This window comes from Vipera ursinii, assembly GCF_947247035.1.
Source record: "Vipera ursinii genome assembly, chromosome: 10".
Classification (NCBI taxonomy): domain Eukaryota; kingdom Metazoa; phylum Chordata; class Lepidosauria; order Squamata; family Viperidae; genus Vipera; species Vipera ursinii.
This window is the reverse complement of record NC_139520.1, coordinates 13,291,728-13,311,686: the sequence shown is the minus strand read 5'-3', so window position 1 is coordinate 13,311,686 and position 19,959 is coordinate 13,291,728. Positions and strand designations below refer to the sequence as shown.

General features: G+C 46.0%; 3 protein-coding genes across 4 annotated transcripts in view; 1 reads left to right on the top strand and 2 right to left on the bottom strand.

Moving 5' to 3' along the window:
• The window catches only part of PDP2 (pyruvate dehydrogenase phosphatase catalytic subunit 2), a 259,441-nt gene that overhangs the window by 91,523 nt on the left and 147,959 nt on the right, over nucleotides 1-19,959 (bottom strand). The gene's annotated exons all lie outside the window — the stretch shown is intronic.
• Nucleotides 586-11,360, bottom strand: LOC310644924 (uncharacterized protein; the record flags this gene model as incomplete). The annotated part of the gene is made up of 7 exons (XM_083370260.1): nucleotides 586-1,437; nucleotides 1,839-2,056; nucleotides 2,834-2,980; nucleotides 3,666-3,881; nucleotides 4,742-5,725; nucleotides 7,962-8,063; nucleotides 11,334-11,360. The coding sequence occupies 7 exons, from the start codon at nucleotides 11,358-11,360 to the stop codon at nucleotides 1,263-1,265; spliced, it is 1,869 nt and encodes a 622-aa protein (XP_083226386.1). The 3' UTR covers nucleotides 586-1,262.
• On the top strand, nucleotides 11,573-18,714 carry TMEM208 (transmembrane protein 208). The gene is made up of 6 exons (XM_083370914.1): nucleotides 11,573-11,644; nucleotides 11,943-12,038; nucleotides 12,716-12,775; nucleotides 13,296-13,432; nucleotides 14,590-14,674; nucleotides 17,515-18,714. The coding sequence occupies exons 1-6, from the start codon at nucleotides 11,639-11,641 to the stop codon at nucleotides 17,650-17,652; spliced, it is 522 nt and encodes a 173-aa protein (XP_083227040.1). The 5' UTR covers nucleotides 11,573-11,638; the 3' UTR covers nucleotides 17,653-18,714.

Here is a 19,959-nt window from a genome sequence, read left to right as displayed (position 1 = left end):
GATTAATCTTACGGATCAAAACCCTGAAATCTATTTACTGAGGTCAGTGGGATAACAATGGCTGACACAAAGAGCTAAGCGGAGCACCTAATTCAGGACTGTTTGATCCATGCAGAATCAGGCCCACACACCTTTAGGTTCACCTTCCTGGCTGGATTTCCCCAACTGTTCATTGAATAAGAAGCAAAACGTCTTCAAAGAAAAACAAGAAAGACCAGTTAGTTGCCTCTGGAAAAAAAAGCACCTTTGGGACAATTACAATGAAAAGGCTTTTCAAGTTGTAATAGTAAAACGACGTCATAAAACTCCAGCAGATACGCAGGAGAGCCTTTTTCACATTCACCTTATTTTTGTGGACAGCCTTTCCTTTTTAACTGCTGATGCGCGCAAAGCTAAATCTTGACAAGTTTTGGAGAATATGGCTCCCAATGCTACTTTGTGGAAACGGGCATCTGGCAGACCTCGGCTGTTTTGGATTTATTACTTGAAGGGGTTCGTGAGGAGCGAAATCAAATGTGTAACTCTTGGCCAAGAGTTGGGTTTAATAGCTTGCTTTGTCCTTGGCCCCAAACTCTAAAGCATGGATAAGATGGCAGTCTTTTTATTTGTACCCCCTGTTTTAGGTCGGACACCCACCCCTCCATGGGTACACAAACTTGAGTCACAGGCTTAGAAAGAAGAGGTGGATGCTATTGGAAAAGTTGCTTTTTCACCCTGTTCACAAGAAGTCACTGGGACATCTCGCTGTGTCCAAACAGTCCAGGGATGCCTGATATCAGGGAACAGGGCAGACCTTGAAAGCAGAAGCAAATGCAGGTTTCCTTTAAAATTGACAAAGGGACTCTAAAAGATTGGCAGCTAAGTCGTGTAGAGGGCATTCACAGCCTTTAGAGGACAGAAAAGTGCTCGTGCCCGGCTATGTTGAAACTGGCATGACTAACAAGACTTATCCTGCTGTCTTGTTGGGATGCCACTCCCAGCACTGCTGGGACTTACCTGGGTCCAAACTCCTGGAGCAAATAAATAACATCCATCCTGAAATTGCTGGTCTCACTCAGTAACTCCTGGAAGGCAGTCTGTCCCCGCTATCATGGAAGATAAGCTGCTTCCTTGATGGGGCTTATGCGGCCATAAGAGTGCAATTCATTTCACCCTGCGGGCATGAGGGCATCAAGGATGTCCAAGAGGACTTCCTGTCTTCCCACTGGGATGGAGAAAGGTTAATCAAGTAGTCTAGGCTCACAACTGCCCACAAGGGTTCCTCAAAGGGTGATGGAGAGATCTGCTCCACCCACAAACCGTGACTGGATGCTGGTCTGGCTTTGAGGGGGTAGCTGCGACTGGAAGCGTTCAACGTCGGACATGTTGATTTTGCTGCACATGGAGACATCAAGGGACTTCAGCAGCTGGCACCCCTGACCAACAGACTTCAGGGTCCTAGAAAGAGATATATTCCAGTTGCTGTTGGTCTCTTTGGTCCACCCACCTCCTCAAGGAAAGCTCTGCAGTAGCCTTGCCACCCCCATCTCCTTTGCAGGGAGGGTGTGGGCAACCTCCTGGTGCTCAGGGATGGGTAACGTGGTTAGGGAGAGGGACCTGGGACTTGTAGTAGCTGGAGCAATGCTATAAAACGGACAGGGCCCTTTGCAGGGGGGAAGAGCTTCTAAGGCAGGGGTCTTCAAACTTGGCTCTTTTATGACTTGTGGACTTCAACTCCCAGAATTCCTCAGCCAGCATGTTCTAAAGAGTTTTCCAAGGTCAACTGAGAAGCCTTTAGACCACAGGTGACGCCCCAAGGCATTCAGGTAACCCATCTCTTGCAAACTACACTCACTTACCTGGGCGTCAGCTGGTTGCAGCCAGAAAGAATGAGATGCTGCAACCTGCACAAGGATCCAGCTGCCTCGGCAAAGCCTCTATCTGTCAGGTTTGTGCAGTGGCTCAGCGAAAGGTGCTCCAAGCTCCGGCAGTTGCGCGCAATAGCGAGGAGGCTAGTGTCGGTGATGTTGGGCACGAGGCTGAGGGAGAGGTAGCGAAGATCTGGGAAGCTAATAACCTGGAAAGGAAGGGCAGGGCCAAATCCCGCATGAGGTGCAAGGTGTAAATCAGGCTGGCAGAGAGAAAAAGCACACCAAGCCTATAAAGAGGAAGGTTATAGGGTGTGATTTGTCACCCTGACCTGCTAGAACAGGGGTGTCAAACTGCCGGCCCGCCAGCCGGGTGCGTCATGGTGAAACTGTGCCCACCCCATTGCCGGCAATGGAAAAAAAGTCACGATACGTCACGACACCTCACGTGACCTTGCGAGTTTGACACCTCTGTGCTAGGGCAACGTTTCTTAACTTTGGCAACTTTAAGATGAGTGGACTTCCAACTCCCAGAATTCCCAGCCCGCCATGCTTCTTTAGAAATGTTTAACTGAGTAGGTTTTGCATCAATCCCGGTGCCAGAACGCTTCCTTTCTGTGAAGAATGTTAACAATCCCTGACCAGCTGAACAATTTAAAAACACCTGGAGCCAAACCCCAAGAAAATCTATGTTATTTAGTTTACAGCAAGGATATGCAACCTATGTGCTGCTTCCAAGCCTGGAGTTCTTTTGAGGCTTTACACGGAACCAAGGAAAACATAATATTTGCTAGATGGACCAATAATTCTACTTCATAAGAGGTCATTTTAGATGTCCCTCCAATGGTGTTTGGGCTGCCCCCAAACGGGAGAATGCAACTTCACTTCACAGGAACATTGGCCAGGGAGAAGATCGTATCTGCTGGTCCATTTAGCAAAGCAGTTAGTCCCAATAGCTGTTTTCCCCACCCCAGGAAGCCTCTTACCTGGGCTATGCTCGTGTCCGTCAGCTTCCCACAGGCCGTCAGGTCCAACTCCTGCAGACGGGTCAAGGCGTTCAAAGGGGTTTGGCACTGCTCTTGGGCCTTCTGTTGGTTGAGGTTAACGACCATCATCTTGTCCTGCTCCAGATCCTGGGGAGGGGGCAGGAAAAACCCCATATTGCCAAAGTTCCTGCTGAACTTTGGGCCAGCATCTTTCTGTCAAAGCAAGTCGGAAGGATGGGTAAAAGCAGACCAAACCTTTCTGAGGTTGCTTAGAAGGCAAGGTGGACGCCACTCGGGGGTGCTCTGTTGGCTGGGGGAGTGAAAGTGAAAGTCCATGGAGCTAGCGGACATCCGGGAAAGGACCACGTTGGAGTATGGTACAGGAGCACTGATGCTAGGCCTCCAAAATACCAAAAAAGGGAATTGGTGGCTTTGCAGGCCACTCCTGCGGCTATTTCAACCTCTCCTCGCGTGGTAACTTTCCCACCGTCACCGCGAAGCCCAGCTCTTTTCCTCAAGTGTTTGTAAACATTGTAGGGGCTTGTGCTACCAGAACAAGTGTTCACCACCCAAAAATAAGCTCGGCCATTACAGAAAAAAAAAGTGTGTTTATGATGTGACAATGAGAACAACGGATCAATGGATCAGCGTGCCTCCAGAAGCCGTGGGAGCTCCATCGCTGGAGGTGTTGAAGAAGAGACTGGACGTCTATTTGTCTGGGATGATCTGAGGTCTCCTGCCTTGGGTAGGGGGTTGGACTAGAAGTCCCCCAGGGTCCCTTCCAGCCCTATGACTCTATGATTGTGTGTTTCTATGACTGCCGTTCTCTCACCTCTTTGGCGCATTCACAATCCTCTCTGGGCTCCTCGATCCCCAGCAAACCCCAGTCGGTCAGTTCTTTACACCAGGCCAAGCGGAGGACAGTCAAGTGTAAAAGACTGGAAGTGATGGCTTGGATGCTTCGGTTAGAAAGCGACACGCAAGACGATAGATCCAAAACCCGAAGGCTCTTGCTTAGAGCTCCAGCCAGAGAGAGCACTGTGCTATCCTGCAGAAAAAGAAGAAGGAGGAGGAGGAGGAGGAGGAGAAGGAGAAGAAGACCACCGTTGGGTTCGTATTCACTTAAACTTCCCACGGGCTTCAGAGAGGACATGACTCTGGGTGAATTTCTGCCTCAAGCTGGGAAGATTCACACACAGGTAATCCTTGACTTACAACCAGTCACTTAGGAGTTGGTCAAAGTCATGATGGGATTCCAGCAAAGGGACTTTCAAGACTTGAATCTGAAACTCCAACGTCTTCCCCCTTGTCCTACCCCGCAGTTATTCTTCTTCTTCCGTGTCTAGATCCAACTTCAAACTGCCAGAATGGAGCCACACCTCCCTGGCTTTGTTGTTGGTCAAAAATAAGTCATTATCGGTACATTTTTCTAGTAGTAGCCAACATACCAACAGACGGGCCAGGCTCTGCATCTCTCCACATTCACCCTGCTGTTAGTAACCACACTCCCCATGTTCACAGGGCCTCAATTTACGTCTTTTTTTCCCCCTTCAGAAACTAGTGTTTACTTCCAGTTTTCAGCAAGATACAGCCCACAGAAGATGGTTTGCTTAAGGTGATCCCATGTTCACTTGATGGCTGCCACAAAAATGGCCACAAAACCGTGCACACTGTGAGGACCGGCTTTACGCCTATCATGACTTAGGATTGAAATTGAGGGCACAGTGATGGTCCTGGATTGCATTAAGCCAAGGAATTTAACCATAGTTTAGTGAACACAGCTTAACAGGATGTTAAGCTAAACCCAAACCAACTCATTGTGCTGTAGCACAGCCTGTGAACCAGTTGCTGAATGGTATTGCTGGTCTAAAAGAAATCAGTTAAAAAAAAAACCATTGCAGAACTTACCCTTAGTAATGAACAAAAGGCAACGTTCAAGGATTTTAGCTTGGGAGGTCTTGCGCTAGAGCCAAAAGCTTTCACGAACTCACTGCAGCTCACCAGACTGCATTCAGACACGTCCAAGCTCTGGAGATGCTTCAGGTGCGACATTCCCTGGAAGCCGGCATCGGTCAATCGCGGGAGCTTCCCGAGGCGCAGGCAACGAAGAGCTAGAAGCCGGGAGCTGATGGCCAGGCCAGCCCGGTCCGAAAGCTCAGAGCAGCCTCTCAGGTCCAGCGTGGTCAGTTGAGGCTGGTGCTGACACAGGATGCTGACTGACTCGTTGGTCAGATCCCGGCAAGCCTGCAAGACCAATTCCTGCATCTGGAGGTTCTCCACTTGGACCAAGGTCCTCATCGCCTGGCTGTTAATATTGGTGCTGCTCAAATCCAGAGACTTGACGCAAGCGGCTCGCCGGCTGAGAAACTGCAAGAGGTTGCGGAAAGACAGCAGAGCCGAGGAGTTGTAGTCGTGGGAGCCGCTGTAGCTGTCAAACTCAAAGGTAAGGTGGCAGCGGGCCAGGACCAGCTTGGCCAGCTGTGGGCAACAGCTGGTCAGGCGGTTGAAAGTCAGATCGGACAAGTACCTGACGCTGGACAAATTCAGCTCCCGCAAATTGGCTAGCACTTCTTGAGCTTGCAATAAAGTCTCTCTTTTGGAGAGCAGGGTGCCGGGCATGAAGATGCTGTTGCAGCCGCTCAGGTCCAGGGCCACGAGGCCGGGGCAAGCCAGAAGGAGCTCCTCAAAGCTGGCTTCGGTCAGGCAGCTCCCGTTCAGGCACAGGCTGCGCAGATGGGGGCCCAGGTAGTTGGCAATGTATTTGATGACATCCCGGGAAGTGGTCGAACTGTCCAGGTTGGCCATCCTGATGTTGCATACGCGCCTTTGGGCCAAGGCCCGGATGGTACTGAGCGAAGCAGAAGTAGCTGGGATGTTGTAGAGGACATTTTCCTAGAAATGAAGCAAGACGGGCTCCATCATGAGGACGAACAAGCAGTCCTCGAATTACGACCATTCATTTAATGACGGGTTCCAAGTTATGACGGCCTGGGAAAAAGTGACCTTGCAACCCATCCTGGAAGTTACAAGTGTTGCGCCACCACCCCTAACGGTCACCTGATCGGGCGCTTGGCAAGCAGCTCGCATTTCCGACGGTTGCCGTGTCTTGCGGTAATGGGATCACAACCTGCCGCCTTCCTGGTTGGCTTCCAGCAAGCTAAGTCAGTTGGGGGAGCCGGATTCTACACTCAACAACCCCATGATTCATTTAATGAGGGTGAGATTTGTTTAACGTATATGGGGTTTTACTTAATAACCGTGATAAAAATGGCCGTAAAAACAAGTCTGCTCATGTGATGACTCATTTTTATTTATTTATTTATTTATTTTAATCCCATTTATATTCCGCCCTTCTCCGAAGACTCAGGGCGGCTTACAATCTAAGAAGCACAAATCAATGTGCTTAGCAATAGCCTTCATTCTATGTATATGCCTGCTTATTAGGGCTTTCACACACACACACCCCAAGCGGCATTATTACAAAGTCAGCTTAATTGCCCCCAACAATCTTTCTCATTTTACCTACATCGGAAGGATGGAAGGCTGAGTCAACCTTGAGCCTGGTGGGACTCGAACCTGCACTAATTGCAGGCAGCTGGTGTTACTTAAGGAGGCATTAGCCCACTGCTCCACCAAGGCAGATGATGCCTTGCCTTTCTTTTAGGGGGTTACGTGAACCGGCCAAGCGCGGGTCGCTTTTTCCGAGCCCCGAGCTGTTTCTCCGGCTGCAATTAAGCAGCTGAGGAGCCTTTGCGGGCTAGCCTCCCCTTTCCGCCCGATGGCTCCTCTCTGCGCCTTCCTGGAATTGCACGACGAGGCCCATCCCCTGCTTACGGCTGCCCAGCTCTTGGCCCTTGGTCAGAAGAAAGTGGGGCCAAGCAATCACCCCTTATTCAGACTGGCCAACAGCAGTGCTTTTTTTGGTAAAAGAAAAAGGTGCCGGAACTCACACATGTCATACAACCTGCCTTGCTTACCCTACAAGGTTCCATCCAGAAAAGGTGCCGGAACTCCGTTCTGAGCGTTCTATGAGTCAACCTTGAGCCTGGTGGGATGCGAACCTGCACTAATTGCAGGCAGCTGGTGTTACTTAAGGAGACATTAGCCCACTGTTCCACCAAGGCTCTATTTTATGACTGCCGCAATTTACAATGGAAATTGCAGTCCTGAATGTGGTTGTTAAGTCAAGGATGCCTGTATTTCCAAGAAGGCCAATTTGATACACTGTACTTCCTAATTCAGTGTTTCTCAACCTTGTCCACTTTACGATAGGTGGACTTCAACTCCCAGAATTCCCCAGCCAGCTATCAGGGGACTGGAGGCTCAAACATATAAGGAACGATTGCTGGAATTGGGTATGTCTAGTTTAATGAAGGACTAGGGGGGACATGATAGCGGTGTTCCAATATCTCAGGGGCTGCCACAAAGAGGAGGGAGTCAAGCTATTCTCCAAAGCACCTCAAGGCAGGACAAGAAGCAACGGATGGAAACTAATCAAGGAGAGAAGCAACCTGGAACTAAGGAGAAACTTCCTGACAGTTAGAACAATTAACCAGTGGAACAACCTGCCTCCAGAAGCGGTGAATGCTCCAACACTGGAAGTTTTTAAGAAGAGATTGGACAGCCATTTGTCTGAAATGGTATAGGGTTTCCTGCCTGAGCAGGGGGTTGGACTGGATGACCTCCAAGATCCCTTCCAACTTTACTACTATTATGATTAGGAGCTGACGTCCACACCTCTTAAAGTGGACAAGGTTGAGAAACACTATCCCAATTCGTTGCCAACATCTATTTGGCTTTGGAAGCCACAACTTTATAGAAGAAGAGGGATGATTTTGGGATCCCCCTCCTTTTAAAGAGGGGAATTTGAAAAGGAGATCTGAGAAGTGAAACATTCTTATTTCCATCTTTAAAGTAAAGTGAGCCAATCTCCCCCACAGTAACATATCATATTTACACATCGTCCCTGGCAAATTGGGAGGCTGAGATGTTGCTCCCAAATCAGTAAAAATTGCCCAATCCTAAAAAAAGGGGAAAAAAGGGGTGGGGGGAGATTTTCCTAGAGGGGATTGCCTTTTGAAGGAACAGAACGTGTCGGCGAGCTTGTTTAGGCCCACAAAGTTTTTACCTGTCGCAGAGAGTCTTGGGCTGCAAAATACCAGGCTCGGCTAACCAAAGACGCCTCTTTTCTGTCAGAGATAGATAGAAAGCTCAACATGTAAGCGATGACCTACAAATGAGAAAGCAGAGGCCAACTTAGCTGTTCCCGCTGGAAGGAGAAACAATTTATCAGATGAAAACATCATCTAAGACTTCTGGTCCTCGTTTCGAGCTGCTCGTTATGCGCCACAATGTGACCCGTGCGGAGACGAGAGAACGTAATTAACCGAGTAAGGACTGGTAAAACCTCGCACCCTGATCTTGCGAAGTGAAAACTGAATACACCTGTCTGGATGACAATCACAAGTATTGGCACTGGGACACAGTAAAGAAATGCTTAAAGGTCTATCCCAGGCAAGAAGAGGTCAACGTATTCTCCGAAGCACCTGAAGTGCAGGGCAAGATGCAAATGGGTGGATGCTAATCAGAGAGAGATCCTACCTGGAAGGAAATAAGGAAGAATTTCCTGAGAACGATTAATCAATGGGAGAGCTTGCCTCCTGGAACTGTGTGTGCTCCGTAGCTGGAAGATTTCAAAAAACAACAACCGGACAACCATTTGTCTGGGATGGTATAAGGACTCCTGCTTTGGCTGGGAGGTTGAACTAGAAGACTTTCAAGGTTAATTCCAGCCCCGCGATTCTAGGAACTAGAGCAGGTGTCTAGATTCTCAACTTGCAATAATGGAAGAGTTGAATGTCACAGTACAGTAGTCCTGGCTTACCATATTTTGACTATCTAGAACAGGGGTCTTCAAACCTGGCCCTTTGATGACTTGTGGACTTCAACTCCCAGAATTCCTCAGCCAGGCACCTGGCTGAGGAATTCTGGGAGCTGAAGTCCACAAGTCATCAAAGGGCCAGGTTTGAAGACCCCGATTTAGAAACACAACTCATTATCCTAAGATCATAGGCAGTCCTTGACTTACGACCACAACAGGGCCCCAAATTCCCGTGGTTAAGCAAGACATTTGTTGAGTGAGTTTTGCCCCATTTTATGACCTTTCCTGTTGCACTTGTTGAGTGACTCACCGCAATTGTTAAATTAATCACAAAGCTGTTAAGTAAATCCGGCTTCCCCATTGAATCTGCTTGTCAGAAGGTCACAAAAGGGGATCACATGACCCCAGGACACGGCAGCCATCATAAATATGAACCACTTGCCAAGCGTCTGAATTCTGATTGTGCAACCGTGGGGATGGTGCAACAGTCGTTAAGTTTGAAAAACTTTTTTCCAGTGCCGTTGTAACTTTCAATGGTCACTAAACAAACTGTTGTAAATCGAGGACTACCTGTATTCCTTCCGGAATTTAAAATTACACCAACTGAATTGCTGGACAGAGGTCTTCAGAGCCAAAGCAAAGATACATAAGCATTTTGAACATTTATTGCCATAAAGTCCAGAGCAATGGTTTCTGATGTAAAGTCCACCTCTAATTTGCAACTACATTTTGACTCTCTCTGCTGAAAAAGGAACTATCTGATTCTCTTCTGCTTTGGCTTAATATAGCCAAACTGATGTCAATTTCAGATGTTCATATAATGGGAAACCACATGGCTTAGAAGAAGGAAGTCTTCTACAAATCTTATTATCCACTTTTTCGGTTTAATTTGCTAATAGAATGCCAGAGGCTGCTGACTTTTATGAAGAGCCAAATGTGATAAAGCTATAAAACAGTAAATGATTCACTGTAATTGGCTCCACACAATAACAAACCATTGTGGGCACAAAGAAGTATCTATCTATCTATAAAGAAAACAATTTAGTTACAGTACTTGTTTGTTCTTTCTGGGTTGAAAAAAAAATCTCATCCTGGTTTGAGGCTGATGAGGTTTTATGGTGTGCCCACTTTTGGGGTTTACCACAAAGTATCCCAATCCAGATAAGATATCACCATCAAGATCAAAAAGTATTTTGAGAAATAATCAAAGTAAGCAGTAAGCTGGTAGAGGACAGGAAGGCCTGGAGGAACGTTGACCATGGGGTCGCAATGGGTCGGACACGACTTCGCAACTAACAACAACGACAAAGCGGTAAGCTACAGTTTACAAGCTACAATCATTGGGCTCATGCAACAGGCAATGCCCAAATCAGACAATATCTGGTTTATTTTAGCACCATGCTGTAAAACGATTCAGAAGTTTGTTGATATTAATTATAGAAACAACTAAATGAATGGTTTATGAAGCTATCAAGACTGAAGCTTTGAACAAAGGAATCATTAAAAAATAACTTCACAGTGTTTTGTAAGGGTTCTATAAAATCATTTTGCGAAGCAACTTTTTCAAGGAGCGGCTTTTATCCTAGCTGTGTTGGTTTTAAAATAAAAAGGGACACATTTTTAAAAAGCATTTGTGCTCAAAAGGTAACAAGTTATCTCAAATGGAAAATGAAAAAGGTGGGTTTTTTATGTACACGCAGTGACATGTTTATTAAACATTTCAAGGGGAGTTCTACAAAACACTTCAGGAAATGTCTGAAGCTCTGGACTGGAGTCGGTTTTCTCTTTTAAAAGCAGTTTCAGTTACATGAGGAGAGGACGTGGCTAAACCTCGCAATGGTAGATGATGATTTTTCACACTCCTACAGCAACAACAGTTTCCAATGGACTAATTCAATGAGAGAAAACTGTTTTTTCATTAATGTGGTTATCAATCTTCACTCATTCCTTGACCCTGACGCTATCTATGGTTTGGGTTATCCAGTTACCTACTCCTAAAAAGCAGGAACCTTGTGGAATGTGACAATTGTCCTGTTGTTTAAACACGATATCAGTCCATTTTCATTTACAAACAGGTCGATTCTTTCATTGAAAAGGATTTCCAGTGCCAGAACGGAATAAATGAACCAGCCGCAGTAAACATCTATAAGCTTGTAAGCCGCCCTGAGTCTTCGGAGAAGGGCGGGATATAAATGGAATTAAAAATAATTAAAAAAAATATCTAAGCTATAATAACAACTGGAAGAATTTCACTCCGATCAAAGAAACTAAAAAACAAAAATGGAAGGGAATATGAAAAGCAGCTGTGATGGAGACCATACAATCTCCCCTGCGAATTTGACCCGTTAGAAAGTTTCCCCTTATATCGAAGCAAAAGGTAGGTAGCTGCAAATGATGCAACGTGGGCTCAGATCAAAGAGAGAAAGCGATCTTAACCCGGAGGAAGACAGCTGTTATGACCCTTAAGGAGCAACCGCGGAAAAAAAAAAAAAGCTAGCGCCCGACACGGGTTTGCAGACACGTCTGGATGCATGCACACGGGCTGAGCGCGAAGCACAGTGCTCAGCAAACCTGGGAGGACTCCACGGAGCAGCAATCCGCGCCTTTGGGCGCCCTTACCTCTACGGGCAGCCTCCAGGTCTCCATGGCCGGCCGGAGAGCCCGGCTAGAGGTCAGCAGAGACGCGAAAGACACGGATGGAGAAAGAAGCGGTGGCGCCGCCTCCAACGACCGTCGACGCCCCGCCCATCAGCTCCGCCTCCTCCTCCTCCCCCCCCCGCGTTCCAAGATCCCCAAGGCGACGGCGCGGTACTTGTCGGGAACTGTAGGCTTTCCCCGAGGAGCGCGTTTCTCGGCGGCGCCGATGTGACGCAAATGGCCTCGCGCCGGAAGTCTCGCTGGGTTGAGTTGGCCGGGGAGTCGCCATGGCGGTGAGTTGGGCATCGGGAGGCTGGAGCGAGCCCGGGCGGTCTTTATTTATTTATTTATTGATGAGATTTATATCCCGCCCTATCTCCCGAAGGACTCAGGGCGGCTAACAACAAAACATATAATAAGTACCGAAATTCAGATAAAAATAAAATTAAAATCATCTGTGCAATAAATTAAAATTAAAAACTAAAAATAAATTAAAAATTGTAAATATAATTAATTAAAATGCCTGTCAGTCCCTGATTTTAAAAATAAAATAAAATAAATGCGCTTTTTCTTCCCCCCCCCCCTCCGCAGCCTAAAGGAAAGGTAGGAACCAAAGGCAAAAAGCAGATATTTGAAGAAAACAAGGATACTCTCAAGTTCTACCTGCGAATCATCTTAGGGGCGAATGTGAGTGTGGGGCGCTGAGTCTCGTGGGGGGGTGGGTGGGGGGGCTGGGAGGAGGTGAGCCGCCTGGTTATTTTTGATCCGGGAAGGAGGTCTGCTCTTCTGGCTGCTGTGCAATTGTGAAGCAGTCAAGGAAATCGTCGCAGCTGTAGCTTTTCCTCCAGGGGTGGCAGCAGCAGCTGCAGTTCAAGCCCCCAGCCTGTCAAGGTCCTCTGTCTGAAGGTAAAAAGTGGAATTAAAAGTTTGATTTGGTTGACTTACCTGTTTAGATTTAGAGTGAAACTTTTAGACCCGTGCTTGTCAACCTTGGCAGCTGGAAGATATATCGAGCGACCATCTCCCAGAATTCCCTGGCCAGCATTGCTGGAAGTTAGAACGTAGTAAAAAGTGGAATTAAAAGTTTGATTTGGTTGACTTACCTGTTTAGATTTAGAGTGAAACTTTTAGACCCGTGTTTGTCAACCTTGGCAGCTGGAAGCTATATCGAGCCACCATCTCCCAGAATTCCCCGGCCAGCATTGCTGGAAGTTAGAACGTAGAACCTCATCAGAGTGGGAAGAGAGGTTGGAGACTGAAGTCCACACATCTTAAAAGTTGCCTAGTATGAGAAATGGCTTTAAACAAAGAGCTCTATGTCTGTTCCTCTTTCTCTCTTATTTTGATATCCCTTGTGGTTTCAGGCCATTTACGGAATTGTCAACCTTGGGATCTTCTACATAACAGCTACCATTTGGACTTGGGTGAGTTCTACATATAATCAGAGTGTCATTTCTTTTGAGTCAGGGACTGTTAATGTGTGTTGCACATCGGGAGGAGAAAAGAAAGTTGATTCAGAAATGTTCCTTTTTGTTTCTGCAAAGAGAGAAGTCTTTATCGATCTGTTTAAAATATTGGCTAGGAGAATATGAGATTCATATTCAACTGCCATCCCTCTGTGCCACTAATCCTACACAGCTGACATTCTGTATCATGTTTGTAAACTTGGGAGCCTCCACATACAACCACCAGTAAACCATTCTTCCATTAGAGCTGTCTTAATCCTTAACAGAAGTGTTTGTATCCAGTTGTGCCCAGTAATCCTGCTTAAAAAGATGGCACCAGCTACAATATATGTCTGTGTTCCTGCCTATCTTTGCCAAATATAAACCTTTGTGCCCTTTTCAAACTTCAGACTTTACTGAAATAGTATCTCCAAAGTACGAGTATCTCCGAAGGGTTTTTACTGTTTTTTCCTGGCTAATTTTCATATCTTCCTTTTAGGTTGCCTTTGTGTTCAGCTTGATGGTCTATGGGGCTAGTTACCAATCAATGAGGTCAATGGCAAAGCCTACTTTTGGAGAGGGCGGCAGCCTCGCTGATGGCGGGATTGATCTGAATATGGAACAGGGAATGGCAGAGTGAGTGTCTACACTACCTAAGTCCAGGTGAGCAGATCCTGCTGCCTGAGCGCATATGTAGTTTTCCTTCATAGCCTCAACCAGTGGAGGGACACACTGGTGCCTCGGGCTACCTGCATCTCCTTGTGTGTGACCCCCCCCAAACCTTTTTTAATTGAATGGTAAATAACATCACAGAAATAGGGGATTATTAAATGGATGACGGAAGGATAATCGTATTAACAATTGGGTTCTTGGTGTTCGCTGAGCTTGGTTGTTTTCTTGCAGATGTTTCATTACCACTCTAGGTAACCTCATGAGTGCATGAGAGAGAGTGGTGGTCAGCAAACCCTAACCCTAAAGCAGTGTCTTCCATTGCTGAATATCTTCTACCACTTAAACCATTTCTTCTAACGTTCAGTTGTGATCAACATCCCTATATTTTCTACCTGCTAAGTCTGCTTCTGCCTCCTGTGCAACTGCAGGTACAGATAGTCCTTCATTTACGACCATAACGGGGACCAGAATTTCCATTGATAAATAAGTCATGGCTGATTTTATGACCCTTTTGCCACTGCAGTTGTTGAGCAAACCCAGCTTCCCCCACCACCCCCAAACTTTGCTTTTTGAAAGATGGCTGGGAAGGTTGCCAATGCCAATCTTATGTCCCTGGGACATTGCAGCGGTTGTGAATACACACCGGTTGCCAACTGCCCGAATTTTACTGATGCAACTGTCAGGATGCTGCGGCGGTCATAAGTTGGAGGACGGGCTTTAACTCTTTTTTGTAACTTCGAACAAGTGGTTGTAAATGGAGGACTGTCTGTACTTTTGTCCACCTCCATCACTCCCAGGTCCTTCAACCATTCTTCCTAGGACTTCGTTCAGCATTCTTTTCTCCCAATTGTTACAATCCCAAACGGATCGCAGTAACCCAGAACTCTGCAGCTAATCCATGATTTCTTAGCATCTGGACCAGACAGTTGGAAGGCTTCTCCCCTCGACTCATGTCAATCCTGTTCAGGCCCACTCTTAAATGTTTGACCCTCCGTCATTCTTTTTTTTTTTTTAAGCCAGTCCTTTTTTCTTTCTCAGATGGAACATTGGAGAACAGCCGAAGAGACGGAGACCTTATACTTCTGCTCTAATAAAAATCAGCATTTTTTTTCTACCCTCAGGCATCTGAAGGATATGATTTTGCTTACTGCCATTGTCCAAGTGCTCAGTTGTTTTTCCCTCTATATGTGGTATTTCTGGCTCTTGGTAAGTTCCTTTTTCTTATTTGTCCGCAGCACATGCTTCTTCTTTCCAGCTGTGTCAGGGAGCTGGTTTGGTCTAGTGCAGGGATCTTGAAACTTGGCCCTTTGATGACTTGTGGACTTCAACTCCCAGAATTCCTCAGCCAGGCACCTGGCTGAGGAATTCTGGGAGCTGAAGTCCACAAGTCATCAAAGGGCCAGGTTTGAAGACCCCGATCTAGAAACACAACTCATTATCCTAAGATCATAGGCAGTCCTTGACTTACGACCACAACAGAGCCCCAAATTCCCGTGGTTAAGCAAGACATTTGTTGAGTGAGTTTTGCCCCATTTTATGACCTTTCCTGTTGCACTTGTTGAGTGACTCGCCGCAATTGTTAAATTAATCACAAAGCTGTTAAGTCAATCCAGCAGCACGGTTACTGGTGGGACAATATTGGAAGAAGGATAGTTTGCCCACTATAGAAGACTGGGTGTTTAAAGTTTCGAATCTTGCAGAAATGTCTAAGATTTCTGCTTATTTGAAAGATCGTTCACAGGAAAGATATATTTCAGTTTGGAGGAGATGGATAGATTATATTCAGAACAAATATGGGACTAAAAAGTTCCATTTAGCTTATGAGTAGATTTTAGAGGGATATTGTTATTGGTACTTTGTATTTAGTTATGTTAAAGGGGAGTTAAAGCACATTATGAATTTGGTTAATTGTATATTATGCATAATTTTTATTTAGAATATGATTATTATAACTATAATCCTGTATTTAGCTCTGGGAAGTGGGGGAGGGGAAGTGGGTGGGTTTGGGGTGGGGGGGATTTGGGGATATATTGTAAAGTCTTGTTTTTGTAAAACTCTTTAATAAAAAATAAAATAAAAGGGCCGAGTTTGAAGACCCCTGGTCTAGTGGTTAAAATACCAAAGGCTAAAAAGACCATAAGTTCCAAGTCCTGCCTTAGCCATGAAACCCAACTCACAGGGTTGTTGCTGTGGGGAAAATAGGAGGAGGAATTGTGTTGGATATGTTCACCTCCTTGGGTTATTTGTAAAAATAATAAAAGGCAGGATATAAATAAACATCGACAGCTTATCAAGTCTGTTTGGGTGGAAGCCAGACAAACTGCACTTGCAGTTGCATTTAATTTTAGCCAGTACCACTTGATATAGCATCTTCCCCCACTGTTAAAATTCTAGGAGATTTTTTTTTAAGAGTGTTTGAGTAATGCTGTAACTTTTTTTTTCAGGTTGCAAAGAGAATTAGAAGTATTCGATCCATTAGCACCCTAGAGAGAAAAAAGATTGAGAAATGTTCAGATAGGTTTCTGGGTCATGCTGAAGTAAGGGACAGTAGGGAATTCCCACTAAAAAACTGCAAATGTTTTATTTTAAGAATTTTTCTTTATTATAAAAAAAATCCCGTCCTGGTTTTGATCATGAAAAATGAGACAAGGTATAGTTCACTGAAGAGTAAAGCAGTGGAAGAAAAATAATTAAGCAGAAATGATTAACAGTTGCGCTGGTCTTACCAAAAGGAGTTGGCCTATCTGAAGTTGGCACCTGCAAATTGAATGGTCTCTTCCCAAACAAACCTGAACATGGCATCCCATGTGCATATTCCTAGCTAATGTAACCTTCAAAGGGGCTCCTGTGCTAGTTCTTAGATAATGAGCAAGTTCCTGCAATAGCACTAGCACTTATTATATTTTTTTTTATTTATTTTTTATTTTAATTCCATTTATATCCCACCCTTCTCCGAAGACTCAGGGCGGCTTACAAGCTTAGCAGTAGCCTTCATTCTATGTATATGCCTGCTTATTAGGGCTTTCACACACACACACCCAAGCGGCATTATTACAAAGTCAGCTTATTACCCCCAAAAATCTGGGTCCTCATTTTACCTACCTCGGAAGGATGGAAGGCTGAGTCAACCTTGAGCCTGGTGGGATGCGAACCTGCACTAATTGCAGGCAGCTGGTGTTACTTAAGGAGGCATTAGCCCACTGCTCCACCAAGGCCTATATGTAAGTGCTATATATACAACTTCATATTTACAGCCCTCTCTAAGCAGTTTACACAGTCAGAGTATTTGTCCCCAACAATCTGGGTCCTCCTTTTACCAACCTGGGAAGGATGGGAGGCTGAGTCAACCTTGAGCTAGTCAGGATCGAACTGAGGGCAGTGAGCAGTGAGTCAGCCTGCAATGCTACATTCTAACCACTGCGTCACCGTGGCTATTTTTAATAGAAAGGGCTCCTTTGGATATACCAGCCTTAATGAAATTAGAATACAGGTAGTCCTCAATTTATGACCATTCATTTAACAACCACTGGAAGTTACAACAGTGCTGAGCAAAGTAACTTCTGGGTGGTCTTTGCACTTATGACCTTGCAGCGTCTTTTGCTGTCACATAATTGTGACCCTGGCGCTTGGCAGCAGGCATGTATTACGACAGTTGTGTCATCCCAGGGTCATGAGATTTCCATTTGTGACCTTCCCAGTCACCGTCTGACAATTGGGGGAGCCTAGTTCACTTAATAGCCATGTGATTCACAAAAATTACAACAGCACCAAAAAAAAAAATTGTAAAATTGGGCGGAGTCACAAGAAGACTGCAGAGATTCTGGTCCAATTGTCGTAAGTCAAAGACTGCCTGGAAAACAGATTAAAATTAACTAAGTTAAAAAAAATAAAAATGGGATACAAAGGCCCATCGTTCATAGAGATAAATGGGGTGTACAATTCTTTAACAATTAAAAAGCCCGGCCAGCTTTTTGCTAATTCTCAGCTGTGCAACTTTGCTTGGGGCATGCCTTGAAGAGGATCCCTGTTCTTGTTCCGTCTTGCAGGCTCCAGGGCGAGCACTCTATCTCCTGTGGGTTAACCTTCTGGGTCCTTGGCTCACTGCCGAATCTCCAGCTGCCAGTCAAGAGCCCAACGAGAAGAAACAGCGTCGGCAAGAACGCCGGCAGATGAAACGGTTTTAGCTGCGCTCCTGGGCGTGAATGTCAGTGCCACCTTGGGTCTCCCCCGTGGCTGTTTTATCAGGGATTTGAACCAATCAGAAAACATCAGGGGATTTTCCTCTCTGCTGGCCATTGCTCTTCTCCTGACATCCTTCCATCCTAAGGCTATAAGGCTTGCAGTGTGTGTGGGGGGGGGGGGGCGGCAGTAAATGCTTTTTTCCACCTTACGGCAGGGGGAGGGGACCGCGGGGAGAGGGCTGCAGATGTGTAAATACCTTTCCAAAATGATGCTGTAACATGAATCGGACGACGGAGGTCTTTCAGTGTTGGAAGCAGTGATGCATTAAAAAGGCACGCGCACAGACAATGTTTGCCGTGAGCGCACTTGTAGCGTGCGTGCGTTTCCTTTGGTTTCTTATTTACTCGCCTCTTTTCGGGACCCTTCTAGGCAGGCCCGGTGCTCTCATTGGAAACACAAAGCGAGCAGTAAGTTCAAACAGTAACGCAAGCGAGGGATACAGAAGACCAAAGGGATTTATTAATTTATTTATTTATTAATTTTATTTGTATACCGCCCTTCTCCCGAAGGACTCAGGGCGGTGAACAGGGCAGTACATGTTGAAAGACAAATTACAAAAATTAAAAAAGATTAAACAAAATGCCCACAACTCTTACAATAAGTTAAAACACATTAAAAAATAGGTTAAAACACATTAATAAAACCCAACCCCATCCCATCCGGCCAGGCCAGCTTGTTCGAAGAGGTAAGTTTTTAGATCACGCCGGAAGGAGCGCAGGTCGGGCGCCATCCGGAGCTCAACCGGAAGACGGTTCCACAAATCCGGCGCACCCACAGAGAACGCCCTCCCCCTGGGGGCCACCAGTTGGCATTCTCTGACCGGTGGCACCCTGAGGAGGCCCTCTCTGTGGGAGCGCACTGGACGGAGGGAAGTTGATGCCGGCCGCAGGTGCTCCCTAAGGTGTTCCGGACCCATGCCATGTAGGGCTTTGTAGGTCATTACCAACACCTTGAATCTCACCTGGAAGACAACTGGAAGCCAATGCAGCTCGCGGAGCAGAGGTGTAACATGGGAGTATCAGGAAACTCCCAACACAACTCTCGCGGCTGCATTCTGTACCAGTTGGAGCCTCCGAGTGGTCTTCAAGGGCAGCCCCATGTAGAGAGCGTATTTGCGGGTTTAAGGATTATTTTGAAAAAAAGAGGGGACAGCAGGAGCATCTGTTAGAATGGGGAGGAGCCACTTCCTCGTATATTTCTTTCTCTTCTTCCTCCAGTAAGACTCTCGCGCTAAGTGTAATGTGGATTGATTTTGCAATGAATGGAAGGATGCGAGGATCATGGATTTTCTCCCAGCCTGATCTTGTTCTAGCAAAGCAATTTGGAATCTCCTTGGTGATGGTAGTAGAATAGGATTTCTGTACAGCAGCCTTTTCCTAACCCATTATTATTATTATTATTATTATTATTATTATTATTATTATTATTATTATTATTATTATTATTAATTATTATTATTATTCCCCATATTGTATCTCCAAGCTTTCCAGTTAGCATACCCAAAGAAGCAGCATCTCCCAAATGCATATTGTATCCCACGTTTGCAAGACTTTGGGGCCTCCAGACCGTTTTTTGTTTTAAAAAGTAAAACATAAGACCTCAGGAGGGGGCGGGATGGATCAGTGGTTAAAGACCTTAAGCTTGCCAGTTGAAAAGCTTGACAGCCCAGGTTTGAGACCCGAGCACCGCAGGATGGAGTGAGCTCCCGTTACTTGCCCCAGCTGCTGCCCACTCAGCCTAGTGAAAGCATGCAAATGCGAGTAGATAAATAGGTACCACTTCAGTGGGAAGATAACAGCGTTCCCTGTGCCTTGGCGTATAGTCATGCGGACCACATGGCCATGGAAGATTCTTTGGACAATGCCAGCCCCCTTGGCTAGGAAATAGAGATGAATAGAGTAGGAGAGGGGAATCTTTTACTAAGATCTCAAGAACAGATCTGTCTGCAGCCTTGCCTGTTGGTGCAGGAGAGAGGGTATCAGAGAGCGGGGAAAGATACCTAGCAAAAAAGCAGGGAGAGAACAGTTATTCCTATAGGATTTGGCTTCTCATTTTGCCCACTTTTTGCTTCAGTCCACATAGTCCCCTGGAAATTACTCCTGAGGATGCCTTGACCGGAAGTGGTGGGTGGGTGGAAGCTCCTGGCCCTGTTTTGGGTATGACCTGGTAGGCCACATAGCTGAGGTTCTTGGTAGGAAGTGTTGAAATCATTACACCTTGTGTGCTTATGTTTAAAATTCAATTTTTTT

Coding starts and splice junctions, on each gene's coding strand:
- TMEM208 (XM_083370914.1), top strand. Junction 12,039..12,715: donor GAATCATCTTAGGGGCGAAT/GTGAGTGTGGGG, acceptor TTGTGGTTTCAG/GCCATTTACGGAATTGTCAA. Junction 12,776..13,295: donor CAGCTACCATTTGGACTTGG/GTGAGTTCTACA, acceptor TCTTCCTTTTAG/GTTGCCTTTGTGTTCAGCTT.